The 24707-nt window shown below is 44.0% G+C and overlaps 1 protein-coding gene across 1 annotated transcript in view; it reads left to right on the top strand.

The window, feature by feature from the left end:
• The window catches only part of LOC128703238 (uncharacterized), a gene marked incomplete at its 5' end in the record, with an annotated part of 81726 nt that extends 57344 nt beyond the window's left edge, over positions 1 to 24382 (top strand). The window contains 1 exon segment of the mRNA XM_053797840.2: positions 21934 to 24382. Coding sequence (XP_053653815.2) covers positions 21934 to 22161 — 228 coding nt within the window.
• Positions 24383 to 24707: the final 325 nt, after the last annotated feature.

The raw sequence follows: 24707 nt of genomic DNA, 5'->3' as shown, positions 1-24707 counted from the left end.
TGTTCAGTCCATCACTCTTGTAGGAAGTGCAGCATAGGGCCAGAGAAGTGGCTTATATACTGCAGTCACATGAGTCGAAGCAGCAGGAGGCGTGATCACAGTGGGACCTGCCAATAGTGCAGCGTTATTCACTAATTTTTGCAAGAGAGCCACTTCGGTTAAACACATTGATTGAGAGAGCCACAGCTACTGCAAGTTAGCGTAACTCAATTAAATTAAGTAGTACTGAGCTGCTAGTGCAATATAGTAAATGAGAAAAATTAGACATGGTAATATTAGCCTGCATATCTTGTTATTAATAGCAAAATAAAGACCAAACTTTCTTTATGCTCCTTTTCTACTGGTCGGGTCTGGGATGGCTGTTCATCACTATTGCGTTTTTGTTTAACCACAAATCGATCCATCATAACGGACACTACTTGACTGTACTTTGGTTTCAAGTAAAACTATCCCATCGCAGCTAGCTTCCACAAGCAGTAACAGCTAAGTCGTTACTTTCATATATGTTGCTGCAGTCTCAAATATCTGTTGCCTATTTTCAAACACAAATCTCCAAGAGTAACGAAATACGTCCAGTCTCCCCCGAAAGCTTGAACTCTACTGATTCAGCGAGACCACCGACGCCTAGAGCTAGACGAGTGCCTGATCAATTTCCCATAGTGGACACATATGATTTCTGTATGACTAGGGTTGGGATGTTAGAATGTTATCTCTTACTGTGACTTCGTCTTCCATCTCACCTCATGAAAATATGTATCTTACTTGAAAAATTATTTTTCTATATATTTTTTTTATTAATTAATTTATATATTTTTCGAGAGCCGTGAACTGAGGCATCGCGAGCCGCCAGCGGCTCGCGAGCCGTGCAATGAATACCACTGGGTTAAGGGGTTGTTATGGGCACGGGGCTGTGGGGGGCAACTATCCTATGGATGAAATTGTCAAGGTCAAGGGGAAACTGAGGGAGTTACAAAATGAGAGGTTTCAAGTGGTAAGGGTGCAGGCAGGGGTAGAGGAGGTGCTTTGGGGAGACAAGCCATCAGCGTGTGTGTTGCGACATCAAAAACAAAGACAGCAGGTAACAGCTATTGTGAGGTTAGAGGTACATGAGATGGCAGGAGGTTATAGGGTAGGTCAGGAGATACGAGCTACGAAAGGAATGTGAAAGGAATGCGTGAGTATGCTGATAAATGGTACGAAGGGTATTGGAAAAGTGGGAGGGTGGGGAATGTGGCTTTAGAGAAGGTGTGTGAGTATGTGACGTGTAATTTAGGGAATAGTGATAGGAAGGCTTTAGGAGGCGTAATAACAGAAGAGGAAATAGAGTTGGGTTTAAGGGGAATGAGGAAGGGCAAAGCACCGGGAATAGACGGTCTCCCTGCTGAATTTTATCTACAACATTGGGAGGTTTCATGGTTAGATTAAATCAGATAAAGGAGAAGGGTGTGATGGGGGACAAGCAAGCAACAGCAGTTGTAGTGTTGGTCCCGAAAGGTAAGGGGCAGCACACCCTCAAGGAGTACCGTGCCATATCGCTGTTATGTGCAGATTATAAGTTGTTTCCTAAAGTCTTGGGTAATCGGTTTAAATATGTGGTAGGGAGAGTGGTTTCGAAAATGCAGTATGGATTGCCTGGAAGGTCGATGATTGAAGGTCATGGAATACTGAGAAGTTTTGTGGAGTCAAAGGGGGGGGAGGGGAGGCGGCGTTGTTGGTTTTAGTCTGGCAGGGGGCCTATGACAGAATGGAAAGCTATACTTGGGAGGCAAGGTTATGGGGAAGAAATAGTTAATTGAGTAGCCACGTTGTATAAAGGAGCTAAGATGAGGGTACAGATTAATGGATGCTTGGGGTAGGAGATTGTAATGGGTAGGGGACATTGGCAGGGGTGTCCCATGTCACAAATATTGCTTGCGTGCATTCAGGACCCCTTCTATAGAATGGTTGAACGTTGTGTATGTAACACGAGTGGGGGTGAGGGAGAGGTAGGGAAAGTGTGGCCTGGAATAATAGGATATGTAGACGATACAACAGTCCTGGTTCCGGAAGGGATGGCGTTGGGGTTTTTGGATGATGTGCAATTGTTTGGAAGTGCAACAGGGATGCAGGTAAATAGTGAGAAGTCAATGGTCATAGGGTTGGGTGATTGGGTGGATTGATGGGAGATGTAACGTTGTGAGGAAACAAACGGTGTCTTTAAAAATTTGTGGTATCATCTATAAAGATGACTTGGACGCTGCTCGAGAGGAAAACTTAAATAGGTTGATGGAAAGGATCCTGGGGCATCTGGGTGCACTGCGACCTCATCATCTAACTCTCGTGCAAAGAGTGATTGTAATAAATGTATTATTGTATAGTAAGGTTTGGCACGTAGCAACCATGTTTCCAATAACAGGGACGGCGATTGTGGGAATTCTGAGACGGGTGTTTAACTTTTTGTGGGGTTCAAGGTGCGATTGGCTGAGGAGAGAGGTTGTAATGTTACCTGTGCCCCATGGTGGGTTGGGGTTGATGGATTTGAGAAGGAGGGTTAAATGTGTGTTTCTTAAATGGGAGGTTTTGCGCGAAGGAATGAGGAGGGGGGAGCTGAAAAAAGTACATGATAGGTTGGGTAAGTTGTATGGTGGTGTGGAGTTGAGGGAATGTGAAACTGTTTTGAGGGCTTTGATGTTGGTTAGAGAACCCAGGAAAATTCGAATAGGGGTTTTGTGAAGGTTGCTTGCAGGGAGGATTGTTGTACCAGTTGAGGGATTGCTCCCCATGTAGGCGTGGAAGAGTATTTGGTATAGGTTTAGCAAGCTGAAGTTAAAGCCTAGGGTAAGGGAGGTAACGTATCGTTTTCTGCATGGCATACTACCGTCGGGGGAGGTACTAAGAACCAGAAGGGTTATTGTGGGCGGGAGCTGCGGAATCTGTGGTGGGGATGAGACAGCGTTCCATGCAGTATACTTTTGTGAGGGACTGGAGGGTGTTAGGTATTGGTTAGGTAGGGTGGTACAGGGGGTGGGGGGCCGAGGGGTGTCGGTTCTGCGTGCACTAAGCCTAGATGTGGGAGGGTTCAACGAGAGTGTCACAAGAGCTTTGGATTATATAATCGTGGGTGATGAGGGGGAGGTGGGTTTGTGAGGTGTGGAGGCGGGTACTAGCGGTAACGGTTTATCGTACAATGTGTCGTAACAGAGGAGGAGGTGGGAGGAGGTGGGCGAAGGATTTTTCGGAAGGTTATAGAATGTTAACGTTAGGGTACCTCATGAATCTGCGACTTGGGCTGAGTGAGTAAGGGGTGGGGGTTTGGGGATTACATATGAGAAGAGGAAATTCATGGGGACAAAGCGGAGTCGCCTCCTGGGGGGAAGGTGAGAGTGAGGTGTATGTGGGTATAGAAGGTGTAGATGTGTGGCATAAGTGTATGTAGCATGCAAGTGGGTACAGAAAGCAAAGGTGATGAAATCAAGTAATTATGTAGCAACGTATTGAGAATTCTGTGTTTGATGTGTCAGGGTCGTCATGACCTTCTTAATATATTAAGTGTGAATGGTGTTAAGATTATAGGTGTAAGACCTTGCAGGAGCTTTTGGGTCTATGTAGATTGTACGTATATAGCCTTTATTGGGCATATTTCATGTGCGATATTAGTATCACAATTAGAGGTTAATTTTTGTTTTGTTGTTTGTGTTTTGTGTTGGAGTTTAGTGAGTGTACTGACTTTATTTTAGCATTATATTATGTGCTCCTCCTGTTGATGAGGGCTGGAAGGCTAATGACCTCCATAAAATTGTACTGACTCATTAAAGTTTTGTAATGGGGAACGTATGTATGTTTTAGAGAATGTTCCTGTATCTGGGGTTAGTTGGGAAAGAGTACATACTTGTGTTAACGGAATTATGATGTAGATCACTCGTTATATGACTAATATGAAGGTTGTGATTAACGGGTATATTTTATAGTGAACATTCTTGCTATTGAATTGCACCTTTGTCACAGTAATATTATGTAACTTATATATATATATATATATATATATATATATATATATATATATATATATATATATATATATATATATATATATATATATATATATATATATATATATATACCTAAAGTCTTGGTTTCAATGGATGTTTATATACTTAATATTTTGACCCTGGTACTGAGTGGGATCTGTACATTATGTCACTGTTAGGTTTATCGTGAAATACGGTCAAGTTAACCCATTCTTTTTAATGTTATTTTGTTTTGAGATATGTGTATCGCGTTTTGAGGTGTTAAGTTGTTGTTATTTATGAAATGTGTTAAGGCGGTTTATGTTAGGATAAACACCTTTCTTATATTGTTTGGAATATTGTGCTTGTCCTATTGTCTGCATCGCTATTGGGCCGTGCAGACCCCCTTGCCTGACGCTCCTCAGTAACCTGACAGCAGTGGTACGAGGAGGTGTTGTGCATTCGCTGCCTGGATGAGGTAGAGTGCGGACGTGCTTTGCACCCCTCTACTGTTTCCCAGACGAGCTAATCAGTCAACGACATGGCGCCAGGTGTGCGCAGGAGAGTGAATACTGTGGGCATTGAACTTATTAGTGGGGCTTTAACACCTACGTCAGTCGATGTGTTATTGCCCAAAATTATACGAGAGACATATGGCATCAGAGACGAGGATTTATATGGAGTGGCACTGAACGGTGTATATAGAATTTTCGTGAAAGTGCTAACTGCTCAAGTATACGAGGCTTTGGTTGATCGTTACCAAGATGTCAGCATTACTGTAACACCGGCAGTGAGGGTCAAGTTGATTGATGTATCACGACATTATTCGTGGGTTAAGCTCCGCAACGTGCCTTTTGAGGCTGATGAGGTAGATATTCGAAATGTTTTCGAACGTTATGGAACTGTACATCTGGCCCAACCTGGCAAATGGGTAAAAGGTGCTTACACAGGATTTCCTGAGGGTTCTTTTAATCTCAAGATGACGCTTAGGCATCCTATACCCTCGTATGTATATCTCGAAGAGTTTAGAACCCAGGTAATGGTAGCGTATGCGGGGCAGAGACGTACGTGCCGACTGTGTGGCGAATTTGACCATATGGCGGCAGACTGTGGCAAGCGGAGTATGGCTCCTGGGCCGGCAAGGGGCGGAGCACCTGCGCATGAGCACCCGATGCCTAAGGAAGAACGGGGGCAAGGAGGAGGGCGTGGTCGCATGTGGAGTGAAGAGGTAGTGGCTCCTCCAGTGGAATCGGAAGAAGTGGTGATCCATGAATCACCTGGCCCATCAACAGTGGCTCCTGGGCCGGCAAGGGGCGGAGCACCTGCGCATGAGCACCCGATGCCTAAAGAAGAACGGGTGCAAGGAGGAGGGCGTGGTCGCATGTGGAGTGAAGTGGTGGTGGCTCCTCCTGGGGAATCGGAAGAAGTGGTGATCCATGAATCACCTGGCCCATCAACAGTACAGTTGTCAAGTGAGGAGGTACAGGAGGGCGCAGCAGTGAAGGCTATTGAGGAGGAGTTGGAGACGGTGATACAGGCTATGTTACAGTCTACGGAGGTGGAGAGTTACAGCGAACAAGACCCTGGGATCAGGGCAGAAGGTGTGTGTGGGGAAGGGGAGGATCAGGTGGCACCTGTGGTGGACAGTGCGAGTGCCATGGAGGGGCATGGAGGCGGATTAAGGGTGGTAGAGGTGGAAGTCCATTGTGCTGGCTCCCAGGACTCAGATATGGAAACTGAGGGAGCTACAAGGAAAAGGGCAGCAGCGTCAGATTCGGACGATGTTCTGACACCGGCGCAAAGGCCGGGGAAAAAGACATGGGGTTATGGTACCCAGAGTGACTCTGCGAGAGGGCCACAACAGAAGGGGGGGGGATGGTTGGGAAGGAGGGGGGAATCTGTGGCAAAGGCACAGTCCAGGGGAACGGTCTGAAAGGGAAGAATCTTGACATGAGGCGGGGAAGGAAACCTTAAACTGGCCTCAGGTGTGTAACAATAAATATTAATGGTCTGTGTGATGGTGTTAAACGGGAGTGCTTCAGGATGTTTTTGAATAGGTATAAGGTTGACGTAGCTTTTGTGCAGGAGCACAATTTTAAGCTTGGTCGTGAATTAGTGGTGCCTGGGTATCAGGCTTATGTGTTGCCGTCTGAGCGTTTAAAAGGAGGAGTGGGTGTGTTGATCAGGGAGGCGGGCCCGTTTGTATTGCATAGGAAAGAGGGGGGGGGGGGGGGGGAGAGTATTACGTGTGGAAGGATGGTGGATGGGAGAGAGAGTGGCGTTTGTGTGTGTGTATGCCCCAGCAGAAAGTGACGTGAAAGTGAAGATGGATTTTGTGCGGGAGGAGCTCGTGTATTACCTACGCACGTTACCGTCTGTCGCGATTGTGGGGGGGGATTGGAATTGTGTAATTAAGAAGACAGACGTGGAACCCAGAGGAGCGGGATATTTTTCCTCAGTCTTGGGGGGCCTGCTTAGAGATCTTCAGTTACGTGATGCTTTCGGGGGAGGTCTGTGGGAGGTGGAACATACGTTTATAAGAAGGGGATATGCGGCTCGTTTGGACAGGTTATATTTATCTCAGAGGGTTTTGGTAGAGTCTTTTAAAACTATAGAGATGGTGTCTTCCGATCATAGGGCGGTATTAGTGGAGGTGGGATGGGATGCTTTGGCTCGTAGGCAGGGAAGTTATTGGAAACTGAACACGATGGTTTTGGGGGATAGGGAGGGAGTGGAAGCGTTTGCAATATTTTGGGAACAGCTCTGTGCCGACAGAAGAACTGAGGAAGACGTGGTAGGATGGTGGGATAGTGTGGCTAAGTTACGAATACGTCATTTTTATGTGAGGGAGGGCAAACGCATTAATCAATTGCGGTATGGTTTGTCAAATTACTTAGAATCTAGATTACGGAATTGTTACGAGGGGGGGGCGGTGGCCGGGGTGTACCCGGTGGAGGATATACACATGTTGAAGGACAGAATACGGGATTTGCAAGAAGAACGTTTTGCAGCTGTACGGGTACAGGCGGGGTTAGACGAAGTACTCTGGGGCGACAAGCCATCAGCTTGTGTGCTGCGAGGACAGAAGGTACGACAGCGAACGACTACAATACCGGGTTTGCAAGTCATATCTTCTGTGGGGGGTTTTAGAGAGGGTCAGGTATTAAGGGACACCAAGGGGATGAGTGCATATGCAGATAGATGGTTTGAGGAATACGGGAAAAGTAGTGGGGTGGATGGTGAGGTTCTTGGGAAGGTATGTGAGTATGTGCCGTGCAAACTGGGGAGGAGTGATCGGGAGGCACTGGGTGGGGTCATTGAGGAGGGGGAAATATGGAGAGCCCTTATGGACATGAGGAAGGGTAAGGCACCCGGGATCGATGGTTTACCTAGCGAATTTTATGTACAGCACTGGGGTCTGCTTAGGGGTTTCCTAGTAAGGTTAATGAATGCCATGAAAGACGGAGGTAAGATGGGAGAATCTCAGGCAACGGCGGTGGTGGTGTTGGTCCCAAAGGGTAAACAGCAGAGTACCCTTCGGGATTATCGAGCCATTTCATTGCTTTGTGCTGATTATAAATTATTTGCGAAAATTCTTGGGAATCGGCTTAAATGTGTTGTGGGGAGGGTCGTGTTTGAGTCTCAGTTTGGTTTACCTGGTAGGTCAATGAGCGTGGGCCACGGGATTATCAAGGGGTTCCTGGAGGACATGGAAAGGGAAAGAGGAGCGTTGGTGGCGTTGGATTGGCAAGGGGCTTATGATAGGGTGGAAAGAAAGGCTTTGAGGGATATTCTCCTACGACAGGGGTTTGGCGAAGAAATAGTGGGGTGGGTGGATACGTTGTACTCAAACGCGAAGGTAAGGGTGCAAATCAATGGGTGTGTGGGGGGGGGAGTCAACATGGAGCGGGGTCTTCGGCAGGGATGTCCTTTATCACAAATATTGTTTGCATGTGTTCAGGATCCCTTTTATAGGATGGTGGAGGATCGTCTAAGGACGGGGGGGAGGGATGGTGAGCTGAAGCCGTGGCCTGGTTTGGTGGGCTATGTTGATGATACCACTATTTTGGCAAGTGAGGAGACACGGTTAGGACTTTTGGGGGAAGTTGTACACACTTTTGGGAGAGCTACTGGGATGAAGGTAAATCTGGAAAAGTCAATGATCATGGGGCTGGGAGAGTGGACAGAGAGATTAGATTGGGGATGTGATGTTGTGCAGCGGAGGACCGGGAGTCTGAAAATCTGCGGTGTCATGTATGAGGCTGACCTGAGTGCTGCAAGGGTTAGCAATTCGAATAGGATGGTGGAACAGGTGCAGCGACGGTTGGGAATGCTGCGACCTCACCATTTAACCCTTAGGCAACGTGTAATTGTCATCAATGTATTACTATATAGTAAAGTCTGGTTTGTTTCGGCTGTGATGCCGTTAACAGGAACGGCGATCACGAGTATTCTTAGAATGGTGTTCAAATTTTTGTGGGGTTCAGGGTGCAACTGGTTGCGAAGGGAGGTAGTGACATTGCCGGTATGTAGGGGAGGGTTGGGTTTGTTGGACTTGAGAAAGCGCGTGAAATGTGTGTTTATTAAGAGGGAAGTGATGAGTGCAGGTGGATGGAGGGAGGGTCAGCTAGATAAGGTACATGCTCACCTGAGGAAATGGTATGGAGGGGCGGAAATGAAGGAATGCGAGACAGTGTTACGCGCCTTAATGTTAGCCAGGGAACCAGGAAAAGTAAAGGTGGGAACTTTGTGTAAATTGTTAGAGAGACATGTAGTGGCGCCGGTTGAAGGGATCTACCCCATGTATGCATGGGATGTAATATGGCGAAGATTTAGTAAATTAAGGATACGACCTAGGGCGCGTGAGGTTATGTACCGTTTCCTGCATGGGATTTTGCCAACGGGAGCGATGCTCCGAGATAGGAGGGTTATTGAGGGTGGGGGGTGTGGCAGATGCAGTGGGGAAGAGACTGCGTATCATGTCGTCTATTTTTGTGAAGGTTTGGAGTGCATCAGGGTATGGATGCGTAAGGTAGTGGTGAGGGTGGGGGGTCAAGGTGTGGCGGTATTGCGAGCGTTGAGTCTTGATATGAGTGGTGTGGAGGAGAGTGTGGTAAGAGGTTTAGCATATGTCATCGTGGACTACATATATGTTTTATGGGGTATGAGGGGGAAGGTGGGTGGGGATGTGCTGAGAAGGACTTTGGCGGCGACGTTTTATCGAACTTTGTGTCGCAACAGAGACATTTTTGGGAAAAGGTGGGAAGAGTATTTTTCTGAGGGTTATAGAGGACTAACAATAGGGAATTTATTGGCGTTATAAGGGGCTTTAACTGCCGGGGTGATTAGGTTGGTAAAAGTTCAGGGGATTTCAACGGGCTCACCTCCTTGGGAATGCAGTGATGTGGTTGGGTGTGATTGGAGGTACTAGTGTGTGACCAGATGAGAGGTTGTGCAAGATAAGTTTTGCTTAGTTCCCTTGATGGGGAAGGTGTAAGGAGCAGATTAAATATATAACATGTATTAATGTATAACCTATAAATTATATAACATGTATATTTCTTTGGTAGCGTATTATGTTCCACTTGCACTGGTATTGCAATTGAATTTGAATTTTCTTGAGAGGGTTTTCCTTTCACTATTTCCTTGAAGCACTGAGTTATTTTTGTTTTTATTGTAACATGGTCCAGCATCAGTTTTGGCAGTAATTACCTATTATTATTGTTCTTATTTAAGGTATTGTAATTTTGGTAGTCCTGTACCATTCATGGTTGTAAATAATGTTTCCTCAAGTGACATGTGTCATAATAATCCTAAATTGAGGATAATTAATGTCATGATTATTCAGGTTGGTGATAGGGTTAGTTTTCAATGTGTGTGTGTGTGAGTGGGGGGGGGGAGGGATGATGGGTCACCTGTGTTGCAGCACAGGTTTTGGTGCATTATTGTGTTGAGGTTGTAATTTTAGGAGTTTTATTAATAGCCATTTTGTGGCCTTTGTTATTATAACTTTATTCCTTCTTAAATTGTGATGTGTTATAAAAACTTGCATATACTAGACTGTCAGATGTTGCCTGGATTGTTATTGTTTTACTGATGTTGTCCTTGATCTTTTTTTTTATATATGTACCTATTAATATTTGTACATAAAGTTTTAAATAAAATATAAAAAAAAAACTTGTTTTAATGAGATTATGATGTAGGTTATTCCTCTTATTGACTAATGTGAAGGTTGTGTAGTCTTTGTCATATGGTAGTTATATTATGTCAATGGATGTTTATATAATTTCATTTATATTTGGCCCTGTTAATGTGGTCACCTGTAAGTTATGTTTGCTAAGGGATCGGATCACCTTTTTTATTTTTTGTTATTGTTAAGTCTGTTATATAGTAATATTTGTGAGTGTATATGTGTGACCTCTTTTGTGTCAGTTACAATGTGTAGTTATATTTTGTGTCAGTTACAATGTGTAGTTATATTTTGTGTCAGTTACAATGTGTTGTTATATTTTGTGTCAGTTACAATGTGTAGTTATATTTTGTGTCAGTTACAATGTGTAGTTATATTTTGTGTCAGTTACAATGTGTAGTTATATTTTGTGTCAGTTACAATGTGTAGTTATATTTTGTGTCAGTTACAATGTGTTGTTATATTTTGTGTCAGTTACAATGTGCAGTTATATTTTGTGTCAGTTACAATGTGTAGTTATATTTTGTGTCAGTTACAATGTGTAGTTATATTTTGTGTCAGTTACAATGTGTAGTTATATTTTGTGTCAGTTACAATGTGTAGTTATATTTTGTGTCAGTTACAATGTGTTGTTATATTTTGTGTCAGTTACAATGTGTAGTTATATTTTGTGTCAGTTACAATGTGTAGTTATATTTTGTGTCAGTTACAATGTGTAGTTATATTTTGTGTCAGTTACAATGTGTAGTTATATTTTGTGTCAGTTACAATGTGTTGTTATATTTTGTGTCAGTTACAATGTGCAGTTATATTTTGTGTCAGTTACAATGTGTAGTTATATTTTGTGTCAGTTACAATGTGTAGTTATATTTTGTGTCAGTTACAATGTGTAGTTATATTTTGTGTCAGTTACAATGTGTAGTTATATTTTGTGTCAGTTACAATGTGTTGTTATATTTTGTGTCAGTTACAATGTGTAGTTATATTTTGTGTCAGTTACAATGTGTAGTTATATTTTGTGTCAGTTACAATGTGTTGTTATATTTTGTGTCAGTTACAATGTGTAGTTATACATTGACCTCATCGCTTTATTGCCGTGAGGTTGTGCTGCGCACACGCTCCTGGTTGAGAGGCCTTCCTGCGCAGATTGATTTTCACAAGATGGCGCAGACTATCAGAAGGCGCGTCAACACTGTGTGCTTTGATTTAGTGCGGGGTGTAATTACGCCTCAGTCCGCACAGGTGCTTCTACCTTTGATTATTCGCGACACATACGGCATTGCTGATCAAGATTTGTATGGAGTATCGCTCAACGGGGCTTACCGAATATTCGTTAAGCTACGATCGACGGCAGTGTATGAGCGCCTGGTGGAGCAGTATCAAGATGGCTGTGTGGACGTAAACTCGGCAATACGAGTTCGTTTAATTGACGTGTCGCGACACTACACTTGGGTGAAGGTACGCAACGTGCCTTTCGAAGCTGACGAGGCAGATATACGGAACGTTTTTGAACGTTATGGTACTGTGCATCTGGCAATGGCAGGTACCTGGGTGGATGGGGCGTACGCCGGCTGGCCGGAGGGTACGTTCAACCTAAAGATGACGCTGAGGCATCCCATCCCGTCGTTTGTCATCCTGGACGACTTTAGGACGCAAGTGATGGTGTATTACGCAGGGCAGCGCAAGACCTGCAGGCTATGTGGTGCTTATGACCATATGGCAGCACAGTGTGAGAGGCAGCAGCAACGACAGGTTGCAGACAGAAGGACGGAGCGAGGGCCTGACCCGAAGGCGGGGCCTGCCAGCGGGACGCCTGTAAAGGGCCATAGTTCGTCTTGGAGCGAGGAGGTGGAGAGAGAGTTCCCGACGGTGGGGTCGAGCCCATCAATGCCTGTAGAATCTACAGTCTCCGTTTTGGTGGAAGGGGAGACCAAGTTGAGTGGAGGAGAACGAGCAGAGGATGTGGCTCTGGAGCAGTTGACGGAAAAGTTTTTGGAGACGAAGAGAGCTGGAGATGATATACAATCGGTGGTGGGACCTGAGGAGAGTGAGGACGAGAGGAGAGACAGCCAGCTGACTGCAGGTGCCTCTTCTACGGGAATGGTGACCGTGGTCGAGGTGGCGGCGGAGGTGCATTGTGAGGCATCCCCAGACCAGACCATGGATGCAGAGAGTGTTCGGCGGAAGAGGGCGGCAACGCACTCTGATTCCGATGATGTCTTGACCCCGGCGCAAAGACCGGGGAAGAAACCGTGGGCTGATGTGGTGAGTGGAGGCGCCACAGGTGTGTCCGGTCAGGTGTTCGACCGGGGAGGGAATAGAGCTCACTGTGGTGAGCATGGTGGGAAAAATAAGAAGGCTGGTGACGTGTCTATGAAAGGAGTTACAGGGCAGCGTGCAAAACCCTTCAAGAAGGTTTCAGGTGTATGACTGTGAATGTAAATGGGTTGTGTATGAATGTGAAGCGTTTGTGGCTCCAGGGGTTTCTGAGGCGTCATGCCATAGATATTGTATTCATGCAGGAGCATAACTTTAAGGCGGGTCGGGATTTGAATGTGGACGGATATCGTGTGTTTGTGGCATATTCGGACCGTTTGAAAGGTGGGGTTGGAATTCTGATTCGGGAGACAAGCCCGTTTGTTGTAATTAGATGTGAGGGAGGGGAGGAGGGTAGGGTACTCCGGGTAGATGGATGGTGGAGAGGTGAGCGACTGGCAGTGGTTTGTGTGTATGCGCCGGCGGAGCGTGATGTACGGGTGAAGAATGAATTTGTGCGTGATGTTTTGGTTTATTATTTGAGATCTCTTCCCTCGGTAACAATCATGGGCGGTGATTGGAATTGTATAGTACGTAGAAAGGATGTGGAGCCACGGGGGGCAGGGTGTTTTTTGGTTAGCCTAAGGGATCTTTTGCTGGGCGTGGGGTTAAGGGATGTTATTGGAGGTGGGGACCTAATGGTTGAGCATACGTTTCATAGACAGGGATACGCGGCCAGGCTCGATAGGTTATATGTGACGAGAAGTGTGCGAGTGATGTGTGTGCGTACGGTGGAAGCTGTTTACACGGATCATAGAGCTGTTTATACGGACTTGACTTGGGCCAGCTTACCTAAGAGGTATCCAGGGTATTGGAAGTTAAATGTGAGACTTCTTGGGGTGGAGGAGGCGGGGTTAGATTTTAGGACAATGTGGGAGAATTTGTGGGGAGAGGGTAGGGATGTGGGTGACTTGCTGGGGTGGTGGGATGGGGTAGCTAAGGAGAGGATCCGGCGGTTTTATGTGCGATGGGGAAAGTACCAGGGTTGGATGACGTACGGGTTGCAGCAGTATTTCGAGGGTAGGTTGCAAAGTTGTTATGAGAGGGGCGGGCAGGCAGGGCAGTATCCCATGGAGGAAATCGAGTTGTTAAAAGGAAGGATTCGTGATTTGCAGAATGATAGATTTGATGCGGTGAGAGTGCAGGGTGGAATTGAAGAGGCGGTGTGGGGTGACCGACCATCGGCCTGTGTGTTAAGGGGACAGAGGCAGCGACGTATGGCTATGGAAATTGATAGGCTGGTGGTACATGAGGACTTAGGTGGATATAGGGCGGGACATGAGTTAAGAACAACGGAGGCAATGAATGATTACGTTGATAGGTGGTTTGGAAAAAATTTACTGAGTGTAGGGGTGGATGGGGAGGCTTTCGGGAGGTTGGGGGAGAATGTATCTTGTGTGCTAAGTAGCAGTGATCGCATGGCGTTGGGGAGGTGTGGAGGGCTTTGGAGGGGATGGCACGTGGTAAGGCTCCAGGTCTGGATGGCTTGCCCTGCGAGTTTTATGTGAGCCATTGGAATGTGTTGAAGTCCTTCTTAGTAGAACTAATGAATACGATGAAAAGGGAGGGGAGGATGGGCAGGTTGCAAGGAACTGCGGTTGTGGTTTTAGTGCCAAAAGGTAAGAAACAGGACACGGTGCGGGACTTTAGGATAATATCATTGCTGTGTGCTGATTATAAGATTTTTGCAAAAATTTTAGGAAATAGGATGAAGTGTGTGGTGGATAGAGTGGTTGCGAGAGGACAATATGGCGTGTCTGGGAGGACGATGTATGACGGGCATAGTATTATAAAGAATTTTGTGGAAGGGTCGGGAGGGGAGCAGGGGGGGGGTGTCTTAGCGTTAGATTGGCAGGCGGCGTATGATAGTGTAGAACGTGAGGTGTTGTGGTATATATTAAGGAGGCAGGGTTTTGGGGAGGAGGTGGTACGTTGGGCAGAGACATTGTATACAGGTGTGGGAGTGTGTGTACAAGTAAATGGGAAATTGGGGAAGTGGGTATCCATGGGTCGGGGTATTAGGCAGGGTTGTCCCCTGTCTCAATTGTTGTTTGCCTGTTTAACAGACCCTTTCTATAGAAAGGTGGAAGCGTGTATGGAGGTGGATTGGGGAGTAGGAAGTGGAGTGCAGGGAATAATAGGGTATGTGGATGACACGACAATACTCGTGCGAACGCAGAGGAGTTTACGTGCGGTTGGAGGTGTTATTGATAATTTCGCGGGGGTTACCGGGTTAAGAGTTAATGTGGAAAAATCAAAATTACTGGTCTTAGGAGATTGGGTGGGAAGAGAGAGTTGGGGAAGGAATGTACGCTGGAATATGGTGGACAGGATAAAAGTGTGTGGAATAGTGTATATGCGTAGTGCGAGAGAGGCGAGGATGGTTAATTCTGGACTTGTTGTGGATCGAGTGGTGGGGCGATTGGATGGGTTGAGACCAACTCATTTGACAGTACATCAGCGTGCGATTGTTGTGAATGTGTTGTTATACAGTAAAGTCTGGCACGTGGCTGCGGTATATCCGTTAGCAGGTCCGGATGTTACGAGGCTGTTAAAGAGGGTTTTCCATTTTCTTTGGGGTTCCGGGTGTGAATGGTTGAGTAGGAGTGTGGTTACTTTACCGGTCAACAGAGGAGGATTGGGGTTGATTGATTTACGGTTAAGAGTCAAGTGCATTTATTTGAAGTGGGGGTTACGCCGTGTGCGGGGTCATGCAGGGAGGGGCGTGAATGGCTTGCATGAAGAGGTGCGAATGTGGTGGGGAGGGTCGGAGATGAAAGTGTGTGAAGACGTGTTGCGGGCGTTGCTGCATGTACGGGACCCTAATAAAGTTCGAGTGGGTGTTTTAGAGCGTGTTGTAAGGGCGAAGGTAGTCGTGAAGGCTGAGAGTATCTACCCTATGTATGCGTGGAAGGATATATGGGAAAGATTACGGTTGATGCGCGTGCGTCCAAATGTGCGAGAGGTATTTTTCCGTTTTCTCCATGGTATACTGCCGTCGGGTGCTGCACTTAAGGAAAGAGGGTTGATGGTGGAGGGCGCGTGTCGGGTGTGCGGGGATGAGGAGACTGCGTTTCATGTAGTGTATTTTTGTGATAATTTGGGGAGTATCAGGGAATGGATGGGTAAGGTTCTGAGGACAGTGGGAGGAGGCGGGATATTAGTATTGAGGGCGTTAAGTTTGGACGTGGGAGGCGTCGAGGCGCCTGTGCAACGTGCAATCACGTATATAATTGCGGATTTTGTTTTTGTATCCTGGGCAATGAGAAGGAATGGGGATTGGGAGGTGCGCAAAAGGGTGTTGGCGGGGACCATTTATAGAACGTTGTGTTATAATCGGGAAATATATGGAAGTCGCTGGGACCAGGCTTTTTCAGCAGGGTACCGTAATATGAGTGTGAGAGCATTGTTAACGTTGTGAAAGGGGGGGGGGGAGTGAATTTCAGGGGATGGAACGGGCTTGTCTCCGGGGTTGGGTATGCACAACGGCTGGTTTACTGTGTGTATCTGTGTAATGCGTGGTTGAGGAAAATGTGGTTGTGTGAGTGGATGTGGTGGTGAAGTTATGTGTTATAGATGTCTTAAGGCAGAGTCTACTGCCTTCTTTCTTTGTTGAAGTACTTGATGTACCTTTCGGCTATGGCCTGGCAAACAGGGTTTTGTGTGTTTGTACCGAGCATTTTATTGCTATGTTATATAATGTGTATAGCCTGTAGATGAGTGCGGAATGATTATGGCTTTTCTAGTTTTGTGGCTGACTCGTAAGACTTGTGGTAAGGCGAGTATGTGTGACTGTAGGGAACTTATGTACTGGGAGTTAGGTAAGAGTATGTACTTTGTTTTATCATGAGATTGTGATGTAGGTTTTTTCGGTTATCGATTATTTGTGTTGGTTGTGAGTAACCGATATATTTATATATTTATCATACTATTCTTCTTATTGTATTGTATTGTGCATTGGCAATGTCCCAGTATATTATGTAAATAGTGTATACCCGAAGGGATTATGGTTTTATTTATATTATTGAACCTGCTACAGGGGTCACCTACATGTTATGTTCTTGTTGTTGTTCTTGTGTACATAGGGTTAAGATTGCCCATCTTCTTAATGTTATGTTTTGTCACAAGCGATATTTTCTAGTATAATTGTGTAACCTCTTGTGTTTGTTAATATTGTGTTTATTTGCTATTGTACGTTCTGAGAGATTGTTTCAAAATGTGTTTATATACAATGTGTATCAACCCTAGTTTAAGGGTTTTTATGTTAAGCTATGTATTGTATTTTAAATAAAATAAAAAAAAAAAAAAAAAAAAAAATGTGTAGTTATATTTTGTGTCAGTTACAATGTGTAGTTATATTTTGTGTCAGTTACAATGTGTAGTTATATTTTGTGTCAGTTACAATGTGTTGTTATATTTTGTGTCAGTTACAATGTGTAGTTATATTTTGTGTCAGTTACAATGTGTAGTTATATTTTGTGTCAGTTACAATGTGTAGTTATATTTTGTGTCAGTTACAATGTGTTGTTATATTTTGTGTCAGTTACAATGTGTAGTTATATTTTGTCAGTGTTGTTGTGTAGGATTGAGCATCCTACTGTACTCATTTTTTATCTTTTTATTTTATGTTAAGCTGTAAAGTTTTCTGAATAAAATATAAAAAAAAATTAGTTCTGGGGTGTTGCTGAGGTAATGAAGGTAGGTGGTGATTCAGTTCCTGTGATAGTGCTAAGGTTATGTAGGTAGATGGTTAGGTTAGGTAAGGTTAGGTTAGGTAAGGTAAGGTAAGGTTAGGTTAGGTTAGGTTAGGTAAGGTTAGGTTAGGTTAGGTTAGGTTAGGTAAGGTTAGGTTAGGTTAGGTTAGGTTAGGTAAGGTTAGGTTAGGTTAGGTTAGGTTAGGTTAGGTTAGGTTAGGCAAGGTTAGGTTAGGTTAGGTTAGGTAAGGTTAGGTTAGGTTAGGTTAGGTTAGGTAAGGTTAGGTTAGGTTAGGTAAGGTTAGGTTAGGTAAGGTTAGGTAAGGTTAGGTTAGGTAAGGTTAGGTTAGGTTAGGTTAGGTTAGGTAAGGTTAGGTTAGGTAAGGTTAGGTAAGGTTAGGTTAGGTAAGGTTAGGTTAGGTAAGGTTAGGTTAGGTAAGGTTAGGTAAGGTTAGGTTAGGTTAGGTAAGGTAAGGTTAGGTTAGGTTAGGTTAGGTTAGGTAAGGTTAGGTTAGGTTAGGTTAGGTTAGGTAAGGTAAGGTTAGGTTAGGTTAGGTTAGGTTAGGTAAGGTTCGTCAGGAAACAAGACAAGTGTTTCCTGACGCGGGTCTTAGTCAGATGATGACCCGCCTTTGGAGCTTTTGGCCATCTGACCGAGGCCTTCCGCTGGCTTACCGGTCCACGGGTAATTAGCTGTAGTGGTAGCATTAAGAGAAGGCAGGTGGGTGCTGAATCAGCGTTGGTGGAGTAACTTCAGATGTTGTAGCAAATGAAGCGAAATGATACAAATTCAGTTCAGAGACACAGTGGACTTTACGTCACAAACTGATCTGTCTGTGACTTCTGTGTGAATATATATGACTTTTCAATTTGGGATAGACTTGGATTATTGTATTACGAAAGTGTGGAAAATTTACTATAATTTTCCTATAATTAGTAATTGTATGTGAAGTGCTAACATAATGTAATGTAAATATTATTGGTAGTCACAAACTACCAAGCTACTTGTGAGGAAGCAAGTGAGTGATTCCAACTGTGTGGTGGTGAGACGGGTGAGGAAGGTTGACTGCAGGTCTCGGCTCTTTATTTGACCCAAGGGGAGAGGTCATAAAAGGTAAACTGAATCGGTAGTAATGCCCGGGTAGCCGTCTTGAGAGGTAGTGTCGGGTCTCTCAAGGAATTTGGAAATCGGCCGAATCTTCCAGTGAAATCAACTAATGTGTAAAAGAAACGGTGTCGTCAGAAATTGATGACGTTAACAGCACACGTAATGTACACATTACACCTCCCAGTGTATTAATTCTCACTACAGGTATGGTAATTTATGTGTGATAAATGATTTTGAAAACCGACAAGTTGAAGAATTAAGATGCAACACATAGGAATCTTTATTGAAGAAACGTTTCTCCACACAGTGGCTTCATCAGTCTTATACAAAGCAGGAATGTATAAGGAGAAGAGGAGTGTGGGGTAATCAGTCCCTCAGCCTGGAGTCGATGTGTTCAGTCCATCAGTCTTGTAGAAAGTACATTATTATTATAATAAAAAAGAAGTGCTAAACCACAAGGGCTATACAGCCGTAGAAAGTACAGCACAGGGCCGTAGCAGTGACTTATATACTGCAGTCAGGTGAGACGAAGCAGGAGAAGGCGGGGTCATAGTGGTACCATCCACTAGTCTAAGTACGTCCTCGTCCAAAGATTGGACTTTATTTCCCTCTTGAGTTTTTCACACAACTCCTTTTTCCTTCGTAATTGTCCCTTGCTCTGAGTGTCTCCCCCCTCAAGGAAGGTTCCTTGATGTTGGTGAGGGGCTCTTGATTTAGGGAATTGGATCTGTGTTCCAGTTCCCCGAATTAAGCCTGAATGCCTTCCACATCCCCCCCAGGCGTTGTATAATCCTCCGGGTTTAGCGCTTCCCCCTTGATTATAATAATAATAATAATCTGAGTGTCTCCAATCTTATTGTTACGAATTTATGGCATGTTGCCAGTGTGAGGGAAAAGCGGGTAATAAATTGGGGTTATGGTCGTTTAGACTCGCAGGAACCATTAGAGTGTCACTGCTCGCACTACCATCTAGCGGGCTGATGCTGATCTCCAGTTCCTGGGATTTATTTATTTATTTATTTTATTTATTTATTAATTTGAACATGATAGAGAGAAGTACAAAGGAATACAGTTATTAAAGTGCAACATGCCAAAGTCCCTTGTATACAGAGCATTATGGGCAGGCTTAAAATTAACTTAAGATTAACTAAGCAATGATATATTCAGTGGTAAAAACATTATTGTAAACAGATAACAATTAAGCACAAATGAATATTACGAAGACAGGTCATATGGTCATTTACTGTGTTGCTGAGCATTCAATAGAATGGAGTATTCTGTTAGGTAATGTAATTAAAAAATAACGAAGTTTGATTGGGTCATAGGTTAGACATTTATGAGATACAACAATGAGAAACATTAATGAGAAACAGTTTATGAGATACAATTATTCTGTATTTATTTAGTTGTGGGTGAGTAAGTGATTTTTGAGAAGAGACTTTAATTTTTAAACAGTGTTTCTTTTATAATGACAGGTAATGAGTTCCTGATTTTAGGGCCTTTTATGAGCATAGAGTTTTTGCATAGCGTGAGGTGGACACGAGGAACATCAAAGAGTGTTCTGTGCCTTGTGTTATGGTCATGTGTTCTGTTGAGGTTGGTAAGGAGACGTTTGAGGGGAGGGTTTATATCAGAGTTAAGTGTTCTATGTATGTAGTAGGTGCAGTAATAAGTATGGATGTTTTGTATGGTGAGTAGGTTTAGAGTTTTGAATATTGGTGGAGTGTGCTGCCTGTAGTGGGAATTTATCATTCATCATTCTGACTGCAGCCTTTTGTTGGGTAATTAATGGTCTGAGATGGTTTATTGTTGTTGAGCCGCATGCACAAATTCCATAGGTGAGATAGGGGTAAATAAGTGAGTGATATAGGGTCAGGAGGGCTGACTGTGGAACATAGTTCCATATCTGGTAATATTAACCTTACCTGGTGTGGGTTGAAGTTTGGAGAACCACTTCACCTCCACTCTTCTCCTGATCAGGTAAGGTGATCTACCAGGAGTATTTCTGTTTATTGGTTCTGATATTCCTGGTTACCAGTAATGACACTGAAGTTGAATACCACCCTTTGTCATTCTTCAATGTTTTACTTGCCTATCTCTTGTGTAACCAGTGTTATTTTTTTTATTGTCTGCTGTGCTGCTGGCCTTGTCAACCAGAGTAGACACTAGTAAACTGGAACAAGATCCCTGTCTACTTGACGTAGCGGGACATTACGACTGCTCTCTGAAATCTTCATTGTGGTGCTACCACCAGGTAGTGACAGGATTTTCCAGAACATCGGACGAACACTGCCACCCAGGACAACCTACACCATTTCTTCAAAACATCAGAAACCGTCCTGGGCATTAGATACTCCTGTCCCAACACCATACTGGAACTATAACGTGCAATTTTTTATTTTATTTAATTTTAATTAAAAGCCTTAGAAAATTATCTTCATTATTATTCCTAGAGTTGTTTATTTATTTTTCCATTCTTTTTTTTTTCAGGCGGACCGCGTTCCCCTGACAGCCAGACCTGTATTTGTTGGTCACGATTTTTCAAAAACTGCACGCATCTCGCCTTTCTGTTGTATTGTATTCTAAGTAGGTGTCGGCCATTTTAGACACACAAGTGTAGTGCCATGCTTTCCAGTGTAGAGGAGTGATTCCATCAGTGAGCTCTCTTCTTCCATTGGGGATGGTTACCTAAGCTTCCAATTCTGCTGGGCTGTGGCAAAGATTCAGTAGGTGATATCATTGATCTCTTTGTGTTTGGCAAAATATCCTTTCGATCTATGACAGTGGAGTCTGTGGTATCCAAACTGATACAGATGTGCCTGTGTTTTATGAGAACAGGTGTCAATAAGTGAAGAGCTTCAATAATTCACACAGCCTGAGTGTCGATATGGAGCCTTCACGTCAGCTGTTTCTTTTTCTAAAGTGTTGTCGAACAATGTACATATGATTATCTCTCTATTTGGGTTGTCCCATTGTGACTGCTTGTGAACTCTGGGAGGAGCTGGCCTGCTTGAAGAGTCCCCAGAGATATCCTGCGACTGACTGCTTTCATGTAGTTTGAGTCGGGAGTAACTTACTTAGAACATATCTGGCTTTGGAAGGCATTGTTCAGGAGAGCTAAAATTGAGAACTAAAATTTAAGAAGAAAGACTGGAAAATTATGGGGAATTTTTTTGGTGTGCAAGATTGAACATAAAGTTCTAGGGTGGAGAAAAATCAAAGTGTGAAATTTTGTTTTTAATGGAACGACTAGAGTATCTAGAATGTATTTCTGACTATGCTGGACGAGAGTGAATGGAGGAGAATTACATTTGAAATCTGACATGCTGCTGGAGTTTGAGATTCGTGATATATTAAAGGAAACAGGATGTTCGGCATCTATAGCTCCCCACTAAACATACAGTTGACCAATTCAGTATTTAAATTTTAAACTCTGTGCCCATGAGAATGCACGAAAATAATCAACTATCAGCATTTAATAGGTTTTCATTTACTTAAATTAAGTTTTCCTCATGTTTTAATATCTCCTTGTTTACAGCAATTACTACAACACAACTAAACAAAATTTATAGTGAATTTATTAATATTCTTCATTGCTAATAAAAAAACAAAGCAAATTTAATCATTTATTACTTCCAGATATGTCATGACCTGGGTGAAGAACAAGGCTGCCAAATGGCAGCTGGAGTGATGACCAGTTTATACACCCAGAAACTCTCTTCTGATCTGGGCTACAAGAACTGCGCAACCTTAGACCTCCACACTGTAAAAGAAAGTCTCCTGGATCTGTCCAGACTGAACACCACGAAATACATGGTAATGACTAAATATTTGTCACCTAAATACAAAATAACATCCAAGATTTGAGGGACAAGGTAAACAATGTAATACTATTTTTTAATAATTTAAGTCTTACACACACACACTGCTCGTAAAAAACCTATGGAAATTCGAGAAAATGGGAGGCATGGACGAGATTGGAGAAAGGGACTACATAGTATGTACACTTCAGTCTGGGGAGCATAAGGTAGTCATTGCAGTGATGTATAATCCGCCACAGAACTGCAGGAGGCCAAGAGAGGAATATGAAGAGAGCAAAAGAGCAATGGTGGTTTACCCGACGGTGTAAGGAAGCAAAAACTAAGTGCAATAGAGAATGGAAAAAGTACAGAAGGCATAGAACACATGAAAATAGGGAAATTAGTTGCAGAGCCAGGAACAAGTATGTACAGGTAAGGAGGGTGGCCCAGCGACAGTATGAAAATAACATAACATCGAAAATCAAGTCTGACCCGAAACTGTTGTATAGCCACATCAGGAGGAAGACAACAGCCAAAGACCAAGTGATCAGGGCGAGGACAGAAAGTGAGGAACTAACAAGAAACGATCAGGAGGTGTGTGAGGAGCTAAACTGGAGATTTTAGGAAGTTTTTACAGTAGAGACAGGAAGGGCTCTGGAAAGACAGCACTGAGGGGAACATCAACAGAGAATATACCAACAAGTGCTGGATGACATACGAACAACAGAGGAGGAGGTCCAGAAGCTCTTAAGTGACCTTGATACCTCAAAGGCGATGGGATCAGACATCTCCCCGTGCGTCCTTAGAGAAGGAGCAGAGACACTGTGCGTGCCCTTAACCACATTCTTCAATACATCCCTTGAAACTGGGCAACTACCTGAGATATGGAAGACGGCAAATGTAGTCCCCATTTTTCAGAAAAGAGTCAGAAACGAGGCACTAAACTACAGACCAGTGTCTCTGACATGTATAGTATGCAAAGTGATGGAGAAGATTATCAGGAGGAGAGTGGTGGAGCACATGGAAGGGAACATTATAAGTGACAACCAGCATGGATTCATGGTAGGCAAATCCTGTGTCACAAACCTTCTGGAGTTTTATGACAAGGTAACAGAAGTAAGACACGAGAGAGAGGGGTGGGTGGATTGCATATTCCTGGACTGCAGGAAGGCCTTCGAGGCAGTTCCTTACAAGAGATTAGTGCAGAAGCTGGAGGGTCAGGCACATATAACAGGGAAGGCACTGCAATTGATCAGAGAATAACTGACAGGGAGACAACGAGTCATGGTTCGTGAAGAGATATCACAGCGGGCGCCTGTGACGAGCGAGGTCCCACAGGGGTCAGTTCTAGGACCAGTGGTATATTTGATATATGCGAGCGACATGATGGAAGGGATAAACTCTGAAGTGTCCCTATTTGCAGATGATGTGAAGTTGATAAGAAAAATTAAATCGGATGAGGATGAGGCAGGACTACAAAGAGACCTGGACAGACTGGACACATGGTCCAGAAACTGGCTTCTCGAATTCAGCCCTGCCAAATGCAAAATCATGAAGATTTGGGAAGGGCAAAGAAGACCGCAAAGTATAGGCTAGGTAGACAAAGACTACAAACCTCACTCAAGGAGAAAGATCTTGGGGTGACCATAACACCAAGCACGTCTCCGGAATCATACATCAACCAGATAACTGCCGCAGCATATGGGCGCCTTGCAAACCGGAGAATAGAGTTCCGATACCTTAATAAGGAATCGTTAAAGACACTGTTCACTGCGTACGTTAGGCCCATACTGGAGTACTCAGCACCAGTCTGGAACCCACACCTGGTCAAGCACGTCATGAAGTTAGAGAACGTACAAAGGTTTGTAACAAGGCTAGTCCCAGAGCTCAGGGAAATGTTCTACGATGAAAGGTTGAGGGAATTAGGACTGACAACACTGGAGGACAGAAGGGTCAGGGGAGACATGATAACGACACACAAGATACTGCGGGGAATAGATAAGGTGGACAGAGATAGGATGTTCCAGAGAGGGGACACAGAAACAAGGAGTCACAATTGGAAGCTGAAGACTCAGACAAGTCACTGAGATGTTAGCAAGTATTTCTTCAGTCATAGAGTCGTCAGTAAGTGACGTAATGGAGGCAGGAACCATACATAGCTTTAAGACGAGGTATGACAAAGCTCAGGAAACAGAAAGAGGACCTAGTAGCGATCAGTGAAGAGGCGGGGCCAGGAGCTGAGTCTCGACCCCTGCAATCACAATTAGGTGAGTATGCACACACACACACACACATATATATATATATATATATATATATATATATATATATATATATATATATATATATATATATATATATATATATCTATATATATATACACACACACACACGCACACACACATACACTCACACGCACACACACATACACTCACACGCACACACACACACACACACACACACACACACACACACACACACACACACACACACATACACACAGAGCTAAGGGGAATGTCCTATGAAGAAAGATTAAGGGAAATCGGCCTGACGACACTGGAGGACAGGAGGGTCAGGGGAGACATGATTACGACATATAAAATACTGCGTGGA

This window comes from Cherax quadricarinatus, chromosome 85 (genome assembly GCF_038502225.1).
Source record: "Cherax quadricarinatus isolate ZL_2023a chromosome 85, ASM3850222v1, whole genome shotgun sequence".
NCBI classification, from domain to species: Eukaryota; Metazoa; Arthropoda; class Malacostraca; order Decapoda; family Parastacidae; genus Cherax; species Cherax quadricarinatus.
Note: the sequence above shows the minus strand (reverse complement) of the source record. Positions and strands in the feature narration are given on the sequence as shown.